Source organism: Lissotriton vulgaris, chromosome 10 (assembly GCF_964263255.1).
Source record: "Lissotriton vulgaris chromosome 10, aLisVul1.2, whole genome shotgun sequence".
Classification (NCBI taxonomy): domain Eukaryota; kingdom Metazoa; phylum Chordata; class Amphibia; order Caudata; family Salamandridae; genus Lissotriton; species Lissotriton vulgaris.
The window spans coordinates 549,860,867-549,882,078 of NC_141698.1; the positions used below are offsets into that span (position 1 = coordinate 549,860,867).

A 21,212-nucleotide genomic window follows, 5' to 3' on the forward strand; every position below is an offset into this window, starting at 1 on the left:
CAGGGAGAGCGGACCGGATGCTGGCTCACCGGTCTCGCAGGGACTCCTGGTTGCTGGAGTCCCTGCACGCTCGCAGCCCCGCCGAGCCTCACGCCCAAGCCGCCACCGCCTTACTGTTCCTCTTCCTTGGATAACGGAGCCCCACGCACTCATGTGCGAAGCAGCACCCGCGAAGCGGGTGCGGCGAGAAGTGGGTCGGTTTGCCTTGTCAAACAACTCCTGGTCTGTGATGCCTCTGTCAGGTGAGATACGGAGTCCCAACAAGGGAAGGTGGAGGGCGCCTTTACAGACCGCGGGGGGCGGGCCAGCAGGGAGAGCGGACCGGATGCTGGCTCACCGGTCTCGCAGGGACTCCTGGTTGCTGGAGTCCCCGCACGCTTGCAGCCCCGCCGAGCCTCACGCCCAAGCCGCCGCCGCCTTACTGTTCCTCTTCCTTGGATAACGGAGCCTCGCGCACTCCTGTGCGAAGCAGCACCCGCGAAGCGGGTGCGGCGAGAAGTGGGTCGGTTTGCCTTGTCAAACAACGCCTGGTCTGTGATGCCTCTGTCAGGTGAGATACGGAGTCTGCATTAGGTGATATGAGTGTCACGGAGAAATATTTATCTAATGTCCTGACGAAGTTGGCTATAATCAGCGGAAAGCCTCTGAAACACGTTGACACATTAATTAATTGTTAAATTTGGAGTGGTCAACTTACAGAAGGGCATAGGGAAGGGAATCCCAATCTTGTGTTGTCCAAAGTATTATCTGAATTAACAGTGAGAAGACAAAGTTATTTGTCTTTTTTATTTTCCTGTGTAGCTTCACGAAATGTTTTTATGATTGATTTTTGTCATTTTAACTTTTGTGTCTTATATTTATTGTGCATTCAAGAGAATGTTTTTTTAACGTGAAAATAAACAGTCTGTTTTTGATATTAATGATGTATTTACTTTGTAAGTGTTTCACATAAGGAACAACGTGCATTTATCTCTCTGAAGGGTGTGATTCTTGTGAAGTAGCTTTGAGTGCATGTGACTGAAATTGATGTTCTAGGGTTTACCCAAAGGGAAAAATCTTTTTTTACTTGACAGTAATTTGGTGCTCTATTCCATTTTGGGTGTCTATAGAGCCCCTCTCAATCTGTTTGAGAGGTGTCAGGAATAGCACACTGTTTATACTCCCTAGGTTTACTCCAGCACACTGCTTGTTAGGGATTGTCATCTTTAATGCCCAACAAGTGCCTTCCCTTTCTCACCCGGGGCCAGATTTACTAAGCCCTTGTGTGACCCTTGCGTCATGCAAAGCAACAGAAGGACTAAAGTGAGATATACTAAGCCACGCAAAGCCACCTTGTGTTGATCTGCGTGGGTTAGTAAAACCAGACTAACACAAGGCAGCACAAATCTATGCCTTGCATTACTTGCATTGTGGAGGCGTTCAATGGATGGAGCATGGATGTCCTGATGCATCTACTCATAGATTTTGATGCAATTCCAGATTTACTAAGGGCAGTAAACTTGGGATTGCGTCAGAATTGTACACCTTCCCAACAGAGAAATAAGGAGGAGAAATATTTTCATTTCTCTTTATTTCCTCTTTGTACTTGTGCTGCATTTGGCAGCACACATGGAAAGAGGAAATAGTCTCTAAGGTTTGTGTTTGTGCAGGAAAGTGTCCCTTCCTTTCCTGAACAAAAACAATTCTGCTTGTAACGCAAGCACCCTTTGCGTGTGTTGGCGCTAGGCAGCACTCAGTGCGTCAGCGCAAGGAGCGAGCGGAAATGCGTCATATCTTAGTAGATGTGTCACATTCCTACTCTCCCTGTCAAGTTGTCTTGCTGCTTTGCGTGACATTTTTGTAAATCTGTTCCCTGGTTTTTGTCAATAAAAGTCATATTCATTGTCAATACAATACTGAGTTGCTCTCTCTCTAGGGAATTATTTTTCCACTAATTGTTGCATTGTTTGTATGTCCCACATAATCTTTACCCTCTCTGTGGGGCTGGCAGGAGTTTTGATGTCGAAACTTAATCAATGCCCTTGTTTAGGAACACTGCTTCTGTTAAGAAAAGCTCTAAGCAATTTTAATTAATGGCATCAACACCCTCCTATAAATTCATGCGTTTTAGTTAGAGTGGTATTGATTATTGACACTTAATTGATGTCATTGCTTTCTAGAAAGAGTACTTCTTTTCAGCAGCGGCGTTATTGATTATTGGGACCCGCACACTCAACGCCATTGCGCTCTAGAGAGAGAGAGAGAGAGAGAGAGAGAGTACTTGTTCTTAGTAACCGGTAATAACCGGTTCTTGGTTACTGACACCCCTCATTCAGTGCTCCCCTGTTCTCAGGCAAGGGTGGCTATTCAGCAAGAGCATGATCGATTATTGACATCCAATACAGATTCCCTACTTTCCCTGCTCCTAAAAAATAACTATTCTGCAAGAGCCATGTTGAGCTGTGAATCCCACCCAATGAGAATGGAAGCCCACCTAATCATTGTCCTCACTATAGGGGATTAGCTTTTTTTTAGGTCAAGTATGCCAAATAGAGCAACCTGTCTAATTGTGAAAGACCTACTGTGGGCTCACCAAAAATCTACAGTGGGCTTAAAGACTGCTCATTGCTTACCATTGGTTGGCCCTATTGTCTGTCTCATTTCCTGACTTCTTATTTGATGGCTGCCATTGTCCATCTTGTGTTTATCACTCCCTGAAGAATATCCTGTTTACCATCGTCTTTAATCATAGAGCATGTGTTTGCCAGTAATAGTCGTGGTCAGCCTATATGCTCATGGAAGGTGAATCGGTTGCTTCTGCGTTTGTGTGAAGCTGCTCATACTGCTTCCAGCTGTACTTGTGGCGTTGCTATCAATGGTGCAGCATGTGCAGTGACACCATAGTCCAATGTAAAGGGCCCTCTGGAACCCGGCTCTGGTTCTCTACCAAAGTGAGAGAATGAGGGGCCACTTTTCTATCTTTCATTAGGGCCCATGCCACCCTTTGTGCGCTTCTGACCTCTACTGCACTGGGCGTGTTTGTGTGCGGAAGTGTGACCTGCTGCTGCTGTGTTAGACTTCTTTCGTATGCATTGGTGAAGTATGAAAAAGCCTTTCACTATACAAAAGCAAAACCTTCGGGGTTGATGGGTCTTGTAATTCTTTTTTCCTTTGCAGCCTCCAGTGGAACTTCCTCCAGTCGAAAGCAGCCAAGGCCCTGGCACAAGCACTACAGCACAACCAAAGCCTGACCAGCCTGGAGTGAGTGTCCCTTGAGTTGTCCGGCTCCTCCCTCTTGTACAGTCCTATCCCATGGTGCTCAGCATGACCTGGAGCTGTCATTCTCTGTCTCCCTCTACGAGGGTGCTTGATGTGACCTGGCCCTGGGGTTTGTGCAATCGATACCTTGTACTTAGGTGCTCTGGCCACCTGTGTCTTACAGCTTTTGTGTTGCCCTTTTGGTTGTAGGGCTGTATGTGACCCTTATCGTGGAGATCTGCATAGCCCAAGGTTACACTACAACCCTATCCTCCCCTGCTTTGTGTAGTGCGGTTCTAGGGTGCGCTGTGTGTTTAAGCCCGTGTTCCTTCCTCTCCTGTGGTATGCCGAGTCCGCGTGTTCCAGGCTCTTCGTGTCAGTGTCCATTGTTGGCCCGTGTGATCCTCTCCTGGTGTGTTCTTGGGACCACGCTCTGGGGTACTCTGCGTATATGTGTCCATAGTTACCCCGTGCAGTGCTCTCCTAGTGTGTCCTGCGAGGCCCTTTCCTAGGAAGCTCCTGCTGTTGTCCCTCTCTCTGAATGCTTCATAGAGTCTGTTCCTGGGTGAATTGTTTAATCAGATACAGGTTTGGCTCCGCCCCGATGTCCATTAGCCTTTCTGTTCTAAATGGCTTTGTGGAATCAGTCATGTGACCACCTTAGGGGTGCAGAGCGGTATCATTTGAGGTCTTTGCCCTGGAGCATGCTGTTGGGCACAGAATGGGGACTGCAGTCTGCGGCGGTTTATCATGTAAATGTAAATGTAAATGTACAGGAATTTATATAGCGCAATTCACCAACCGGTCTCTAAGCGCTTGCTTAGGGAACCCGTCCTGGTATTCCCCTGTGAGATAACCCCGACAGGGTATCCACAAGGTGAAAGCCAGGCATCCCGCCCCGAGGGGCCGTTGTGGAGATTCATGGGGTTCATATTAATAGGTGACCTGCCTGCTGTCTGTTTTTTCCCACAAGATATTGCTTTTCACATTTTGATTCTAATAGTTGGGGTTTCATTATGTAGATGGCTTATTAGAGAGAGGCCGGAAGGGAGGAGGAGCTGTGATATGCTTTATACCTGTAACCAAGTAAATCCTTGTAATTAAATATGTCGCTTATATTTATCGGCCCTGCTTTTTCCTCAGCCTGGAAGGGCCATGTCCCAAGAGGCATTGTACTGAGGCAATTATTGTAATCATCAAATGGGTGCGCCAGGCCAGACCAAATGAGCCTTATAATATTGCAAGTTTCTCAAGACAGAAATCGAGCCTGAGATAGACAGTGGGCTGCAGGAAAGCCTATGCTAATGAGGCACGGGGGAAGGAAGCCTGTTGGCTCTAGCCATCTCTGGGGAGAGTTCAACCCATTTCTAGCAGCTCTGTGACTTAGGGCCATATGTATCAAGATACCAATTAGCGATTTTGTAATAGCGATTTTTAAGAATTCGCTATTTCAGAATCGCTAATTGGTATGTATCAAGAAAATCACAATTTTTTAGCGATTTCTTGATATTTCGCAATTAAGGAATACTTTCCCATTCATTTCTATTGGCCTCCTGGCCCATAGGAAGAAATGGGAATTTATTCTCAATTTGCGATTCGCAATTTGCTAATCGCAAATTGAGAATAATTTCAAGGGTGCAGGGTGTCCAAAGGACACCCTGTTGCACCCCTGAAATAAGTATGGATGTACATGTGGTGCACATACATGCCCTAAGGGCATGTATGTGCGTCACATGGCACTTTGAAAAATGCTGAAATGTGATTTTTTCAAAGAAATCGGTAATTTGTGATTCCTTAAGGGCATTTTTTTTTTTTTGCTTAGTACATTGCATTTAAGGAATCGCGATTCCTTTAATGCAATCGCAAAATAAGGAATCGCAAATTTTGCAATTCCTTATTTTGCACCCAAATTCTTTCATACATACCATTTTGCGAAAATGAGTTCGCAAACGCTGAAATTCTGCGAATTTCGGCGTTTGCAAACCCATTTGGCCTTGATACCTAAAGCAGTTCAACGCGGCCTGTGTTTGTCGGTATCAGCACTGGCGTCATTAACCCATCACTTTAGCACCTGCAGCGGAGATTGCCACTTTGCCACCAAAACGTTTATTCGTTCTTTAAAGGCTTGCTCTGTCTGCATGCATAAATAACCAGTAATAAGTAAGGGATGTGGTCAACGGACAACCCTGTTACATGCACCTTGTTCAGTGAAAGAGAAATTATGAAAATTGAAAAAAAAGAACAGAGACGTAAGAGAGAGGCAAATAGAAAGAACAAACAAGCTAGGAAAGGGAAAGAAAGGAAATTGAAGGAGGAGAAGTCAAAATGCACAATAGCTAGAAAGCGGTGAAGAAGGGGACAAAAAAGGAAGAAATGTTGGAAGGGTAAACGAAAGGAAGGATGGAAGAGTAAAAGAATGCTTAGACGGAAAGCCTCAATGGCGGAAAAGAAAAAGGATGGATGGAAGGGGATAGGATGAGTGAACTGAATCGTGATAGAATAGATTGATAACTCTGATGGAGGGGTGAAGGAAACTCTCCTAGGAGATCCTGCTTGCTTGCTTTGCTCTCTTGGTGCCATTAGAGGTATGATTCAAGGTGGGGTATATTTTTATTTTCTGCCCATTTCCTTGGATGTCTGTGTAGCTTTTGATATATACAATGAATGTTTTTATGTGCTTCAGTCTAATAAATATTACATTTTAAAGATCTGCAGCCATTCTTATAGTGAACCATTGTTAGCAGGACCTTGGGGAGAAAAAGTGCTGGAGTCCACAATGCTTCTTTGGAGCCGGACGTCTGTGTTTCCAATTGTCAGGGTTGCTGAATACCGAGGCCACCCAGCGTGGATTCATTTTTATGGTTCTTTATTCCACCACCCTAGACGTCCTGACACTTTACCTCACTTTTACAGGTTATTTTTTTGTGCCTGCTTTCTGTCTTTGTCACTGTTCTCACATGTTTTCTTTTTCCTTTTCTTTCTGCCCTTCACTCTCTTGCTCTGTGCCAAAAATTGAGAAGAAAAATAAGTTCAGGTCTCCAAAAACTGTGCTTACCACCTGCATAAATTAAGCACTGCATTTGAGTGAGGCAGGGAATTTTAGCAAAACCAGACAGCTCTTTCTTACTCTTGAGTCTGTGGAAACCATCCTTCAGACCTTTGCAAGCATGTGTCTTACAGAGAGCTGTCTATGATGGGCATACATCACACCCTGTCATGGAACGCAAAGCATTACGTGATAATCAACGGCGTGTTTATTGGCCATGGGTTCCTACTGTGCGGTGGTTTGTGAAGCTATGACTCGGCAGTGTGGATCTTTCCTATGGGCATTTCTGCTACTCTGTCAGTAGTGTCATGCCAGTCAGCTACTGGAAATGGTTTAAAGGTCTTGTTGTGGGATGTTGCAATTTGAATAAAGGCTTGTGAATGTACAACAGAGGCCTTTAAAGGTTGTGTAGAGTGGGAAAGTATGTGGAGGATGTAATACAAGGCTTTGTGAGATGATTGGAAAGTGTATTCTTGAGAGAACCCAGTGACATCAGACCCTGCTTCTCTGTCAGTCTGCAGGAGAACACCATTGGGGACGAAGGAATCACCGCTATTTGTGCTGCGCTGAAGGTGAACACGACCCTTACATCACTTTAGTAAGTCTCTGGACTGCATGATCTGTCAGTGGTGAATGTTGTCTATGTTACTCAGTATATCACTTTATTGGGCGCCATTTTGCAAAACCAACAGCATGTGTCAAAGAAAAAGACATTTTTTAAATATTATTCTCATTTCATAAAAGCTGCCTTATTACTTGGAAAAGTAGAGCTTGTTACCACTTTACCCCTGTTCTTCGTCATATTTATGAACTAGTCCAACCTTTAGAGCCTGGTATTTCTTTGCCTCTGCAAAAAATATTGATGTAACTCCTTCTGGTAGGTTCTGTGACCACAGTTAAATAAACCACCATTCTTCTATTTTATTAAGTGTTTGCCTTCAGTGTAGCTAAGATGGTGTGGTCTCACTTCTGTTAGTGTTTGACTTGGCTTTATGGTATTTGTGTTCTCGTGTATTTATTTTGCACAGCTCCTACCATATGTTTTGTGTTTCTTTAACCTATCAGAAGAATATGGCAAATGTTTGTATGCAAGTATGTTTGTAGTTTATAAATTAGAAATGGCAAGTTGCCAGAATACCTCTGCACCAAGCCCTGGAATTCCTTCAGTTTACTCCAGTATTGGAACTTTCATAGATTCCCATAGCTTGTATCATTCCCCGTCGTCGGAATGGGAGCCTCTGTAAATAAAAAATAAAAAGAGACCAAAAACATGTAACAACCAATCAGATTAGCCTCACCCCTTAGAACCCTCCTGAGAGAGCCTCAGAGCCTCAGATGTCCGACTGCACGTTGTGCTAAGGGAGTCTCCACTGAGCTCTGCTCAGATTTCTCTACAACTTTGGATTTTTTTCATCTTTTTCTCTCCAAGGATGTCAGATAAGGAAAATAAAGCTTTATTTAAAGCCCGGGCTACTTACTCTAAGAAAAGGCTTTACATTGAGGACAAGCATAAAGACTGAAAATACTGCTTGTACCCTGATCATAAAGCCACTGATTGTAAAATCTGCAGAACCTTCTCTACCAAGACTCTGAGAGACAGGGAAGGACGTCTGCTGACCTCGTTGCAGAAGTTGAAGTCTCGGAAAGAAGTTCTATCCAGTGACAGTGATGATTCCTCCTCAGCTACATCTTCAAGGAGGTCTAAGAAAAGGGGTAGGTCTTCCCCTTCAACTTCATCTGAACCTCCTGCTAAGGCCTTACAAAAGACCTCTGATAGGTCTGACAGGCCCAGTCCCAAAGAATCTCCTCACCGAGGTGTAAAGGAGGGAGCAGTTCCTGAGGTACTTCCATCTATGCACGAGCTTCCTTAAAAGCACAAAAGGCAAAACTAAAAACGCTGAAATGGAAAATAAACAGTGAGTGTGAGAAGGCATTTTAGGCAAAACTTCTTTACGACGTAAACTGTAAAAACAGCGCCCGCTTCTTGAAGACTTTGAACAGCACTTTCCAGCCACACCACAAGGGCATTGGATGATACATTTCGGAAGCAATCTGGGTAAAATTCCTCACTACCCATTTCAATAGCCAAATAGACAGTGCTGGAATCCAAACGGCTAATAGTTGGACATTTAAAGAACAAGTGGGAGCTACCAACACGGAGATGAGGGAACCGGAGCCACACAATGAAAACGGATCATTAGGCACCTACAACCACTCCCCGCCTCTCTTAATCAAAAAGCAGTTCGCCAAAGGAAGGGGCTCCGGGACCGAACGGAATACCACCTGCCATGTATAAAGCAAAGAGTGAACACTGGGGTGATATCTTGCAACCTCTATTCCTGGAAGTCAGACGGCTAAATACAATACCGGAATCATGGAAGGGCTCAACAATAGTGCCAAACCCTAAAAAAGGTGACAAGGCTTAGCCCAATAACTACCGCCTAGAGGCTCTAATGGACAATGAAGCAAAATAATTTGCAAGGACCATACTAGAGGAGCTGACAAACTGGGCGGAGGCAAACTCTATAATACCGCTGAACCAGACAGGCTCTCTCAAAATGGCCAGCACATCCACAAACATCCTCACAATTTCTCTAATAATCGATGCAGCCAAAGGCTCAAAACTACCTCTGTATTTATGCTATATTGACTTCAGTGCTGCTTTCGATAACGTAGAAAGGAGCAGACTGTGGGGCAAATTGGCACAATGGGGCATACCACAGCCTACTCTGAACATGCTGAAACTTCTACATACAGATACCTCCTTTATGCAGATGAAGTAGTTCTGCTTAGCCACACCCAAGTCGGTCTCCAGCATCTACTGACGGAAATGCAGACCTATGCCACAGAAAACAATTTAATAATAAACTTGAGCAAGACAAGGACAATGTCAATAAACAACAAGCATTTACAGTGTAATAGGTCTCACAGCATTAAGTTTGAGTTATTGGCATTGTGTATGACAATGCGATGCATAAAATTTTTAGCAAACTTTGAATTGGTAAGCAGTGTGAGTGTGTGTAAGAGTATGCTGTTCTTGAAAGCAGTGTGGTAGAGAGTGCAGGAATTTGGGTGACCTGAGCAATGTGGATGATGCACCTCACGCACGGGGCTGACGCAGTTATTATTCACACAGCTCTGATGATGCACCTCAGGCACGGGCTCACAGCTGTTATTATTCACACAGCTCTGATGATGCACCTCACGCACGGGCTCACAGTTGTTATTCACACAGCTCTGATGATGCACCTCACGCATGGGGCTGACGCAGTTATTATTCACACAGCTCTGATGATGCACCTCAGGCCCAGGCTCACAGCTGTTATTATTCACGCAGCTCTGATGATGCACCTGAGGCTCACAGCTGTTATTATTCACACAGCTCTGATGATGCACCTCACGTAAGGGCTCACAGTTGTTATTCAAGTCAAGTCAAGTTTAAATTTGTATAGCACACTACTCACCCAGAGGGTCTCAAGGCGCTTGAGGGAGGGGGGGAGCTTTACTTATCAAATATCCAAGTTTTTAGTTGTTTTCCGAAGGAGAGGTGGTTCTGTGTAAGGCGGAGGTGGGTGGGGAGAGAATTCCAGGTCTTGGCCGCTAAGTAGGAGAAGGATCTTCCCCCCATGGTGGATCTTTGTATGCGTGGAATTGCGGCGAGGGCTTGATTGGACGATCGAAGTTGGCGGGTGGGGGTGTAAAAGGACAGGCGCGTGTTGAGGTATTCGGGTCCTAGGTCGTAGAGGGCTTTGTGTGCGTGGGTGAGGAGGTGGAACGTTATTCTCTTGTTGACGGGGAGCCAGTGGAGGTCTTTCAGGTGACCGGAAATGTGAGCTTGGCGGGGGATGTCTAGGATGAGTCTGGCTGAGGCGTTTTGGATGTGTTGGAGTTTTTTCTGTAGTTTGGCTGTGGTTCCGGCGTAAAGGGTGTTTCCGTAGTCCAGTCAGCTTGTGACCAGTGCATGGGTGACCGTCTTTCTTGTTTCGGTGGGGATCTGTTGTATCTTGAGTCTCCCTGCTGCTCAGCTAGAATGCATGTGTTGTAGAATGTTGGATGAGTGGAATGTTAGTATTTTATGAATGTCAGTTGAGTGAGGGCTGAGCAGCAGGACAGCTGCTCCTGATGGGGTTATCATTATAACTTAACATCTTAATAAAGTAACTTAAAGAACCTACTGTTCCAGCTTCCTTTTGAGTACAACATTTTGGCGACATTTGGGGACTTTACTGAAAAGAATCAACGCGTGCAAAGAAAAAAGACTATTTGAAAACTTCATTCTGACCAAGGAAAGAAGAGATAAGGTACTGGTGAAGAGGAAGAAAGAAGATCAAAGGTACAACAGGATCCAACGGAAGATTTTGTTTGAGCATACGTAGGATGTTGAAGCATGATGATGAGACGGCGTTGACTTGTCTGGTCATCGTGAGGGAGGAGTCCAGAATGAAGCCCAGGTTACGTGCGTGGTCCGTTGGTATGGGTGCGGTTCCCAGGGCCGGTGGCCACCATGAGTCATCCCAGGCGGAGGGGGATGATCCTAAGATGAGGACTACCGTTTTGTCCGAGTTCAGTTTTAAACGGCTGTTCTTCATCCACTCGGCTACTTCTTTCATCCCTTCGTGTAGGTTGGTTTTGGCTGTGTTTGGGTCTTTGGTGAGGGAGAGGATCAGCTGGGTGTCGTCTGCGTGGGAGATAATGTTGAGGTTGTGTTGGCGCGCAATGGATGCGAGGGGACTCATGTATACGTTGAAGAGGGTGGGACTGAGTGAAGATCCTTGGGGTACGCCGCAGATGACTTCGGTGGCCTCTGATCTAAAAGGGGGGAGGCGGACTCTCTGGGTTCTTCCGGCGAGGAACGAGATTATCCAGTCCAATGCTTTTCCTTGTATTCCGACGTTGCTGAGGCGTTGTATAAGGGTGCTATGACAGACTGTGTCGAAGGCTGCGGAGAGGTCAAGTAGGATGAGGGCAGCTGTTTCTCCGTTGTCCAGTAGAGTTCGTATGTCGTCTGTTGTGCGATGAGGGTGGTCTCGGTGCTGTGTTTGGCTCGGAAGCCGGACTATGAAGGGTCGAGGGATTTGTTGGATTCGAGGAAGGCGGCGAGTTGACTGTTGACGGCTTTCTCAATGACTTTGGCAGGGAATGGGAGGAGCGAAATGGGGCGGTAGTTCTTAAGTTCAGTGGGGTCTGCTGTAGGTTTCTTCAAGAGGGCGCTGATTTCGGCATGTTTCCAGCTTTCCGGGAAGGTAGCGGAGTTGAGGGAGCAGTTGATGACGTCTCGGAGATGGGGTGCGATAATGGAGTCTGCTTTGTTGAAAATGTGGTGGGGACATGGGTCGGTTGGCGATCCTGAGTGAATGGTGTTCATCAGGCGGATGGTGTCTTCAGTGGTGATTGGGTTCCAGGCGCAAAGGTTGTTGGAGGGGGGTTTTGGTTCGGAGGTGGGTGGGGTGGACTGGTCTCCAAAGCTGTTATGTATGTCAGCGATTTTGTTGTGGAAGAACGAGGCTAGAGAGTCGCAGAGGTCTTGGGAGGGAGTGATGTCGTTGGTGCCGGCGGTGGGGTTGGTAAACTCTTTGACGATGTTGAATAGTTCTTTGCTGTTGTGGGCGTTGTTGTCGAGTCGATCCTTGAATGCTGATTTCTTGGTGGATCGGATCAGTTGGTGGTGTTTGCGGGTGACATTCTTGGAGGTGGCCAGGTTGTCAGTGGTTGGGTTTTTTTGCCAGGCTTTCTCGAGGGTGCGACAGATCTTCTTGGATTTCTTAAGGTCATCATTAAACCAGGGGGCTTTTTTGCTGCCTTGCTTGATTTGATGGTTTTTCAAGGGTGCTAATTCGTCAGCGCTGTGGGTGATCCATTGTGTGAGGTTGGTGGATGCTTGGTTTGGGTCCGATGATTTTGCAGGAGGGTTTTGGTGAAGCGATGTGAAGAGCTGGTCGGTGGTAATTTTGTTCCAGTTTCTCCGGGGAATTGGTTGTGGGTGGTTGCGGGTCGTAGTCTTTTTGTAGTTGAAGTGAACGAAGCTGTTGTCCGTCCAATGGAGAGCTGTGGTGTGATTAAAGGAGATGTGCTTGTTGGAGGTGAAGATTGGGTCGATCGTGTGTCCAGTTTAGTGGGTGGGGGTGTCAACAAGTTGTTTGAGTCCGAGATTGGCGAGGTTGTCCAAAAGGGTGGTGGTGTTGCTGTCGTTGTTCTTTTCCAGGTGGAAGTTGAGGTCTCCCAGTAGAATGTAGTCCTCAGAGGGGAGGGTGTGAGGGCTGATGAAGTCAGTGATGTCTTCGCTGAATTGTGTGCGGGCTCCGGGTGGTCTATAGATGAGGGTGCCTCTGAGTGTGGTCTTAGGGTCGGTGTGAATCTGGAAGTGAAGGTGTTCGGCGGTTGTGAGGTTGTCACCGGGAGCTGGTTGTGATGCGGATGGTGTTCTTATGAACGATGGCGATTCCTCCTCCTGTTTGGTTGATGCGGTCCTTTCGGATGATCTTGTAGCCGTCCGGGATGGCTATGGCGATGTCGGGCGTTGATGAGGTGTTCATCCAGGTTTCTGTAAGAAAGGCGACGTCTGGCGATGTGGTGTCGAGTAGGTTCCAAAGTTCAATGGCGTGTCTGTGGACCGAGCGGGTGTTGAGCAGGATGCACTTCAGGTGGTTAGTGTCGGAGCTCTGTTTGGAGTCTGTGGATTTGGTGTGGGTCCTGATGCAGTCGAACTTGCAGGAGTGGCAAGTGAAGGATCCATGGGTGTGTCCTGGGGCGGCTTGGTAGCAGTTTGGGAATTGGCCGGGGTTAAGTGCAGAGAGGGTAGCGGCGTTGTACGTTACGCGGGTACAGTGGATTTTGCGGGGGCCAGGGGGTCTGGCGCTGGGCGCGGTCCAGGCACGGACGGGGCGCAGACGGGCTTACCTTTTGGCGCACACAGGGCGCTTCCGCTGTGCGTGAACGCTGCGCGTAGGCTGTTCTGACATAAGTGGATAGTGGAGGGGGCGGAGCGAGGGAGGAGCAGCTGGGAGGCGGGAGCCGGGTGGAGAGCCAGGCTGGGAGGCACAACAAACAAACAAGAAAATGGCAGCAAGCCAAAAGTGAAACAGGACGAGATTGGGGCACAACCTGAAAATCGCTAATTAAATGGGCAGTGGCACCGGCACAATCAGGCACAAAAAATTAAAATAGGCAAAGCGAGCAGTGCACAGATAAATAATAAATGAACAGCAGTCTAGCAGTCAAGCGCTACGGAAACGATATAATCAGGCACAATAAATTGCAGGAAGCAGTGCGCACTTGGAATCAAAGGCAATGAGCAGTCTGGCAGTAAGCGCTACAATACCAATGAAAGGGCTCTGATGATGCACCTCACGCATGGGGCTGACACAGTTATTATTCATACAGCTCTGATGATGCACCTCAGGCACGGGCTCACAGCTGTTATTATTCACACAGCTCTGATGATGCACCTCAGGCACGGGCTCACAGCTGTTATTATTCACACAGGTCTGATAATGCACCTCACGCACGGGGCTGCGCAGTTATTATTCACACAGCTCTGATGATGCACCTCAGGCACGGGCTCACAGCTTTTCTTATTCACACAGCTCTGATGATGCACCTCAGGCACGGGGCTGACAGTTACTATTCACACTGCTTTGACGATGCACCTCAGGCAAAGGGCTCACAGCTGTTATTATTCACACAGCTCTGATGATGCACCTCACGCACGGCGTTTTTAGGCAATAGGGATTATCTGCTTAAACCGTCAGATCTATTGCAACTTAGAATGCCTGTTGTGCACAGGTCCAGCTGTTTCACCACACTTGACATGTACAGGCACTGCCAATTCACAGCATCAGTGACACACGGGTACTGAAACACACTCCACCTGCTGCAACACACAGACACCGATAATACTGCTGCATATCCATTAAGTTGCTAGACAACTGCTTTTGTGATGCACGGCAACACTATGTCCACTGCAACCCAGGAGGAGGTGAGGTGGGGGGAGGAGGTGAGGTGGGGGGAGGGGGTGGGGGGTCGAATTCATAAGTGCAGTTGGCAGAGTGACACCGCGGCCCAGAGGCGGGAGGGGTGACTGCACCACAAATGTCGTTGTACTTTACTCCCAAAATGGAGTCGGTGGCCCATTTTCCATACTTGAACTGGGGCCCAAGACAACTCTTGCAATGCCACTGTAGGTGAAGCTTCACAAGCAGGCCCGCACCACGTACTATTTATACCACCTGAAACCTCGCACCCCACCCTGTGAGTCTTTTATCTGAGAGGCAGCGCGTGCAACTGGTCGGTCGGCCGACCACTCACCTGCAGGTTGTGCACCCATCGCTGTGGAGGACAGAACTCGTACTCTCCGTGTCGGGCTCCTCTTGATCTGTAAGGACCACTAAACATTAAGAAACAAGAACAAGAAAAAGGGTGAGGGTGGAGGAGGTAAAAGAGAAGAAATAGTAAGAAGAGTGAAATAAGTAAGGCGAAAAAACAACAGGAGGAAAGAAAGGTTATCAGAACAGAAGGAAAATCTGGCGAAAAATGAAGTGGGAAAACGTGGAAAAAGGAAAGACCTAGAAAATGCCCCCGGAATCCCGCCACGGCCGCACCGGAAGCCAGGCAAGGTCGCCTGTGACGGGGGCGGGGCCGCGTCCAGACCGTAAGAGGAGGCAGGCCGAGGAAATGCGTCTTGCGGCTCGGGGCTCCTGTGAGTGGTGGAGAGCCCCGGGGCTGCCAGCAGGAGGTTGCGCAAGTGTTGCGGGGCTCCCTTGACCAAGAGGGAGCCCCGGGAAAGGAGCTGGCAAGAGCCGCAGCGCCAACTCTGCGGAGGGGGCGTCTTGAGAGCGGATTCCCCCGAGATTGGCCCGGTAAGTTTAAAAGGGCTGGGGGGGGGGTCTCGGTGCACTTGTGTGTGTGTGTATGTGTGCGACGGCGGGAGGGGGGGCTCGGTGCGCGCGTGTGTGTATGTCTGCGGGGGGGTGTCTCTGTATGTATGTGCGTGCGTGCATGGTGCTCGTGTGTGTGTGTGTGTCTCTGTGTGAGCATGCGTGGGTCTTGCAGCTTTCCAGGAGAGGAGACAGGAACTGGCCACAGCGAGCGCGTTCGCGTGGCCCTCTCAATTCCGAGCGAGCGGCCAGCTCCTGTCCCCTCTCCTGGAAAGCAGAGTCGGTCACAATAGGTCTCTGGTGAGACCGCGCTTTCGCGCGGTTCAACGCCAGGAGACCTAAAAAGAACCTCCATAAAAGTTGGCGCCTTGGAGGCACAAAACTTGACCTGGTTCAGGAATACAAGTACCTTGGAGTTATATTCGACAAGGAAGGGTCTTTCTGACGCCAGAAAGCCTGCTGATCGCCTTAACGCTTAAAAATCTCGCAAGCAAACTGATGGGGCCTACCCTGACTCCGCTTCTGAAGGTAGCTCAGGCTAAACTTCTTCCATCAATTGCTTACGGTAGCAAGGCTATGCGGGGAAGAAATGCAAGGGAGCTGGACAATACTCAGCTTAAAGCCTATAGAATTATGTTCAGCCTTCCGTCCTATCCGTCACCTGCTCAAATAAGGCTGGAGTTTGGACTCCTACGATATGATCTAGCTAGCTTGTACAGGATCAGAATTGCCACCACAAACACGTTAAACCATCTGCTGTGGCAGGATATTCAGCATAGGGAACGCTCCCAAGCCATAAGCTACCTTCCGCTAGCATTAGAATACTTCAAACTTACAGAACTCTGGGATGCGCAAATTGGCTACCCCAACTTCAAAAAACTGGTCTGGAAAACCTTAAAACAAATCTCTTTGGTGGAGGACAAAGCAAGCTTCGCAAACAGATTGCACGCCTGGATGACCCTTAATTCCTACAAATCACTGGCCCCACAACCATTTTTCAACCAGGGGTACTTGAAGTCCATAAAAATGAACTTTTTGAGACATAGGATGGAAATCTTTCAGTGTGCTCAACATTTTCCACCATGGCTAAGGTTACACACACTAGAGCCGTGCAGGTTGTGCAATACCAAACAAGGCGATATAGTCCATCTAATCTGCTTATGCAAGGAAATGCACCAAGCATGGCAACAGTTTCTCAAAGATCCATTTAAACAGAAAGGCATCCGTACTAGGAGGTAAGCGGTGTTCACCTGCTTAAACCCAGAAAATATACAACTAAACTGTAGTGGCTGAAAAAAATTGCCCAAACCTACAAAAACTGAACCACGCCTCGGCACTGCTGTACATCTTGACAGGAGCAAGCCCCAAATCAGTCCACCGTAAGAAGAAATCGCCAGCAGCAAAGACACAACCCTTGCTACAAGTGGAGAAATTCTGAGAAATACAAACAAGAGCGACCTGCAGAAAGAAGTTTATGGCTGGTCATAAGAAAAATGGAACTGCAATATATAGCTTCTAGATATACAAGGACATATACTATGACTAAAATACAAGTTTGTTTATATTTGTAAAGAGTCATTCAACAATTGGTTTTATTCCGATTTTATTCTGAAGATTGTTATCATAATTAAAAAAAAAAAGTCGGGCGAAAATGGAGGTACTAGCTTATACCTTGTGGAAATGTTATATACACAGATGTTTTTTATGCTCTAATTTTGTATTTTATGCACTAACATTGCAATGGTTTTAAGTAACTATGCAGGAAATAAAGAAACTTGAAACTTGAAAGCTGAGGTACTTCCGACCCAGAAGGTGATCCATGGTCCTTCTGTTTCTTCTCCACCACCTGAAAAGGAAAAGTTATTTAAGAAACCAGCTTCTGTACCTCAGGAGGGAATATCTGAGAGAAAAAAACGTCCGTCGACGACGACTATATCAGGTACGTCAACGACAGCATCTAAAATTCAACTGGCATCAATTCCAACTCTTTCGACGGGCCTGTCATCGAGAGTTTTGTTGACAACGACTTTGACGACGCTACAGGTACCTATCACTATGTCATCGATGATGTTGACAACGTCGATGATGATATGCCTACGATGGTGTCGACGGCAGCGACGTAGACGGTGACAATGTCGATGACAACGGCTACAATGGTACTGACGTCGAGCTTGTCGACGGTACCGTCGACGATCAGCCCATCATCGTCGGCGACCCATTCGCCGACGACGATTCCTTCGACGACGACCTCATCGACGATTCAAAAGGTCCAAATCACTCCGGAAATGACATTTCCTCATAGAGTGACACCCTTACCCACGGCTTTGCTCTTGGAGGAAGAGTTTTCAGAGGAAGGTCCTTATGGGGTTGCTTACAGCCCATCTTAACTTCAAGTGAAGTACCAGGACTCGGATTCTTAAGATTACTATATGGAACAACAACATTATGTTCCACGAGATAGACCTTAGGAACAGTCAAAGCAGGGTATGGTGTCCATGCCTTCCTCACTCATTAGTGACTTGCAATTTATGTTGTTGGATTACAAAAGAAGGTTTCCGTCTCAGACTTCTGAGCAATCCATGCAACCACCGCCTCCACCAGCCCCAACCGTTTCTTCAGCTACAGTGGCTTCTCAGTTGCCTCAACCTCCGGAGCCAGAACCAATGGAAAGTCACCACGATATTGTGACTATGCATGATGATGATGATTCATCAGATGAAGAGTGGAATGTGAATCAGGTCCCGGACCCAGATAGAGAGTGGGACGATTATGTCATTCCAGATATGGCCTACCATTTCCAGATCCTATTGATTCTCCTCCAGCAGACATCGGAGGGTTCCATAATCTTATGGAGAGGGCTTCCAAGAGATTTGGCCTTCTCATCCCAACTGTACAGTCGGAATGCTTCCTTTATGATTTTAAGGAGCCTTACAGGAAATCCATCTGTTTAATCCCGATTGTGGAGCATGTATGGAGTGAAGGAATAAAGGTGATGCAGTCTCCAGCTACAGTCATCCGCGGCTGGAGAGAAAATATAAGGCTCCTGAAGATAGTCCCGCTTGCCTGGTTGGTCAACCAAAGCCGGATTCTGTTATCTCCCAGGCGGCTCAAAGAAAGTCGAAGAATCCCTCGGCGCCACTTACCACACCACCAGATAAGGAGGGTAGGCGACTAGATAATGTGGGAAAGAGGTTTTCCTCTATGTCCATTCTTCTTGTTAGAGCGGCCAATGCACTTGCAATTTTGAGATGAATGTGGTGCGATTTATGTATGTATTTATTTCTTATATAGCGCAAACCTTTCACCCTATGGGTATTTTGGCTTTAGATTTTTACAAATAGCCCCCGTTGCAGCAGCAAGGTCAGAGGTGGCGAATTAGATTAACAACCTCTAGGAAACAGCCAAGTTTTTAGGCTTTTCTTGAAGATAGTCAGGGTGTTGGATTGTCTGATTCGAAGAGGCATCTCGTTCCAGAGGCGACCTGCCACCACACTGAAAGCCCGACCTCCCATCCTAGATCGTTTAAATCTGGATGTTGCAGCTAAATTTAGAGAGGAGGAGTAGAGCATCCTCTTAGGCTTGTACCAGTTAAGCCTGTTTGATAACGGTGTTGGACCCAAATCGTTTAGTCCATTGAACACAGTGCACAAAGATTTAAAATGGACTCTTTCCCGAATTGGCAACCAATGTAGCTCTTTCAAGGCCAAAGAAGTGGAAGATCGACGCTCCCTATTCAGGGCCATTTTAGCTGCTGTAGACTGGACTCTTTGTAAGCTTTGAATTATGTATTGCGGAGCTCCCAAATACAGGGCGTTACAATAGTCCAGTCTGCTAAGTATCAAGCTTCTGACCACCAAGGGACGAGTCTCATTTGGAAGGAATGGTAGAACCTGCTGCAGCATTCAAAGGAGGACCATACAGACGCTAATTGTCTTATTGGCTTGAGCCTCCATCTGGAGATTATCTTCCACCATAACCCCTAAATTTCGTACCACCCTGACCGGGGTCAGGGGTTCTTCCTCAGGGGTAAGTCTAAACTCCAGTGGTAGTTGACGAGGTAAGGTACTGCTAGGGCAGAACATTACTTCTGTTAAATTGGAGGTAATTATTCCTAAGCCAATTAGAAGTGTGGCGTATACAATCCTGAAGTGTATTCATCGACACCGCTTGCTTCCCCTCCAAGGAAAACACCAATTGGGTGCCATCGGCGTAGTTAACCAACTCAATCCCAAACGTTTTAATCAGTGGGAATAGAGGACGCAGGTATATATTAAAAAGAATGGGGCTGATAGACGAGCCCTGCAGCACTCCATGAAAAACTGGGGATTTTTTGGATGTAAATGATGTTAGGGATACTGTCTGTTGTCTTTCAGACAAGTATGATTGTATCCATTGAAAAGCCATTCCATTCACCCCAATGTCTGTTAGCCTATCCAGCAGGATACAATGGTTAAACATATCGAAGGCGGCTGACATATCCAGTAATATCAAAATGGTGGACTCTCCATTGTCAGCACGCCTTCGAAGGCCATCCATAACAGTTATTAATGCTGTCGCCATGCCATGTCTTGCACGAAAGCCAAATTGGTCCTCGTCCAGCAAAGAATTATCCTCAAGAAAATCTGAAAGAGCCCTGCTTACCAATTTTCCAGGACCTTTACTAGGTAGGGTAAAAGAGAAATTGGCCTAAAGTTGGCCGGTCCAGATGGATCCAGCGAAGGTTTTTAAGTAGAGGGGTAAATATTGCCTGCTTCCATGCAACAGATTCTAAACCAACCTCCAATGATTGATTACATATCTGATGTAGCCAAGGTAGAGTTTCTTGCCCCACTTCCTTCCATAATCTTGGAGGAAAGGGGTCTAGGGGGAACCAGAAGAAACCTTTCTCCATTTATGGATCAATTGCTAGATAGTTCCAAAACAGAGGCGAAGAAGATACTGGAGGAAGGAGAACGGTCCTCTTCAGAAGTTATAGATTGTGCTATGGACATTGCCACCACTGCCTTTCGCGCTTTGACAGGTTCAGCCGTTCTAAGACGTCAAGGCTGGTTTCGGGCTACCTGGTTTCGCCCCGAGGTTCAGAATAAGATCCTGGACTTACCATTTGATGGAGAAATGCTTTTTGGAAAGCATGTAGACGACGCTCTACAGGACATCAAAAAGGACACGTACACAGCAAAGTCCTTGGGGACATTGCAATACCGCAAGGTTCCCTTCCAGGGTGCAAGAGGGAAAGGTCTTTCAACTTACAGAGGAGGATACCAACAGCGCTACTCCTCCTATTCGCAATCCTCACAGTCGTACAAACCCCAGTACTCTCAATGCCAAGGCCAATCGGCGTCTTTCTCTCGCCAGCTGTCAAGAGGACGGCAGGGACGTCAGGGGAGAGATGCTTCTAAATGCCAATAGCGGCTTCCTGTCTCTGTCTACTGTTCCTCCACCCCCAGAAACATCAGTGGGGGGCATGATATCACAATGCCACCACAACTGGGAGATCATTACATCGGATCGGTGGGTCCTCAACATCATCCGATTTGGCCACTCATTAGAGTTTCAAAATGTTCCACCTTCCAGAGCCCCTCGCGCCACCGAGTCAAAACATCTGAATCTTCTACTATCTAAGCTTATCAGCTGCTCATCAAAGGAGCGATAGAATCAGTACCTCAGTCCCAACGAGGAAAAGGGTTCTATTCCAGGTTTTTCCTGGTCTGCAAGACAGAAGAAAAATGGCGCCCAATTTTAGACCTGAGGGAGCTCCACACCTATCAAATAAAACTCTCGTTCTGGATGGTATCTCTTCAGGATATCTTGCGTCTCCTGAATCCTGGCGATTATATGGCAACTCTGGATCTCGAGGACGCATACTTCCATGTTCTCATTCACCCGGCACACAGGAGGTTTCTACGCTTCACAGTAGCCAAATGCCACTTTCACTTCAGGGTCCTACCTTTCGGACTCAGACCCGCTCCACGGATATTCACAAAGGTATTGGCCCCAGTTGCAGCATTTCTCAGGAAGTAGTCTGCAGGTTTTTCCCTACCTGGACGATTGGTTGA

General features: G+C 47.1%; 1 protein-coding gene across 1 annotated transcript in view; it reads left to right on the forward strand.

Moving 5' to 3' along the window:
• Positions 1 to 21,212, forward strand: part of NLRC3 (NLR family CARD domain containing 3) — a 1,491,832-nt gene that overhangs the window by 1,089,030 nt on the left and 381,590 nt on the right. Inside the window, exons 14-15 of the mRNA XM_086941402.1 lie at positions 3,157 to 3,240; positions 6,798 to 6,881. Of these exons, the coding sequence (XP_086797528.1) occupies positions 3,157 to 3,240; positions 6,798 to 6,881 (168 nt within the window). The remainder of the gene's footprint in view (positions 1 to 3,156; positions 3,241 to 6,797; positions 6,882 to 21,212) is intronic.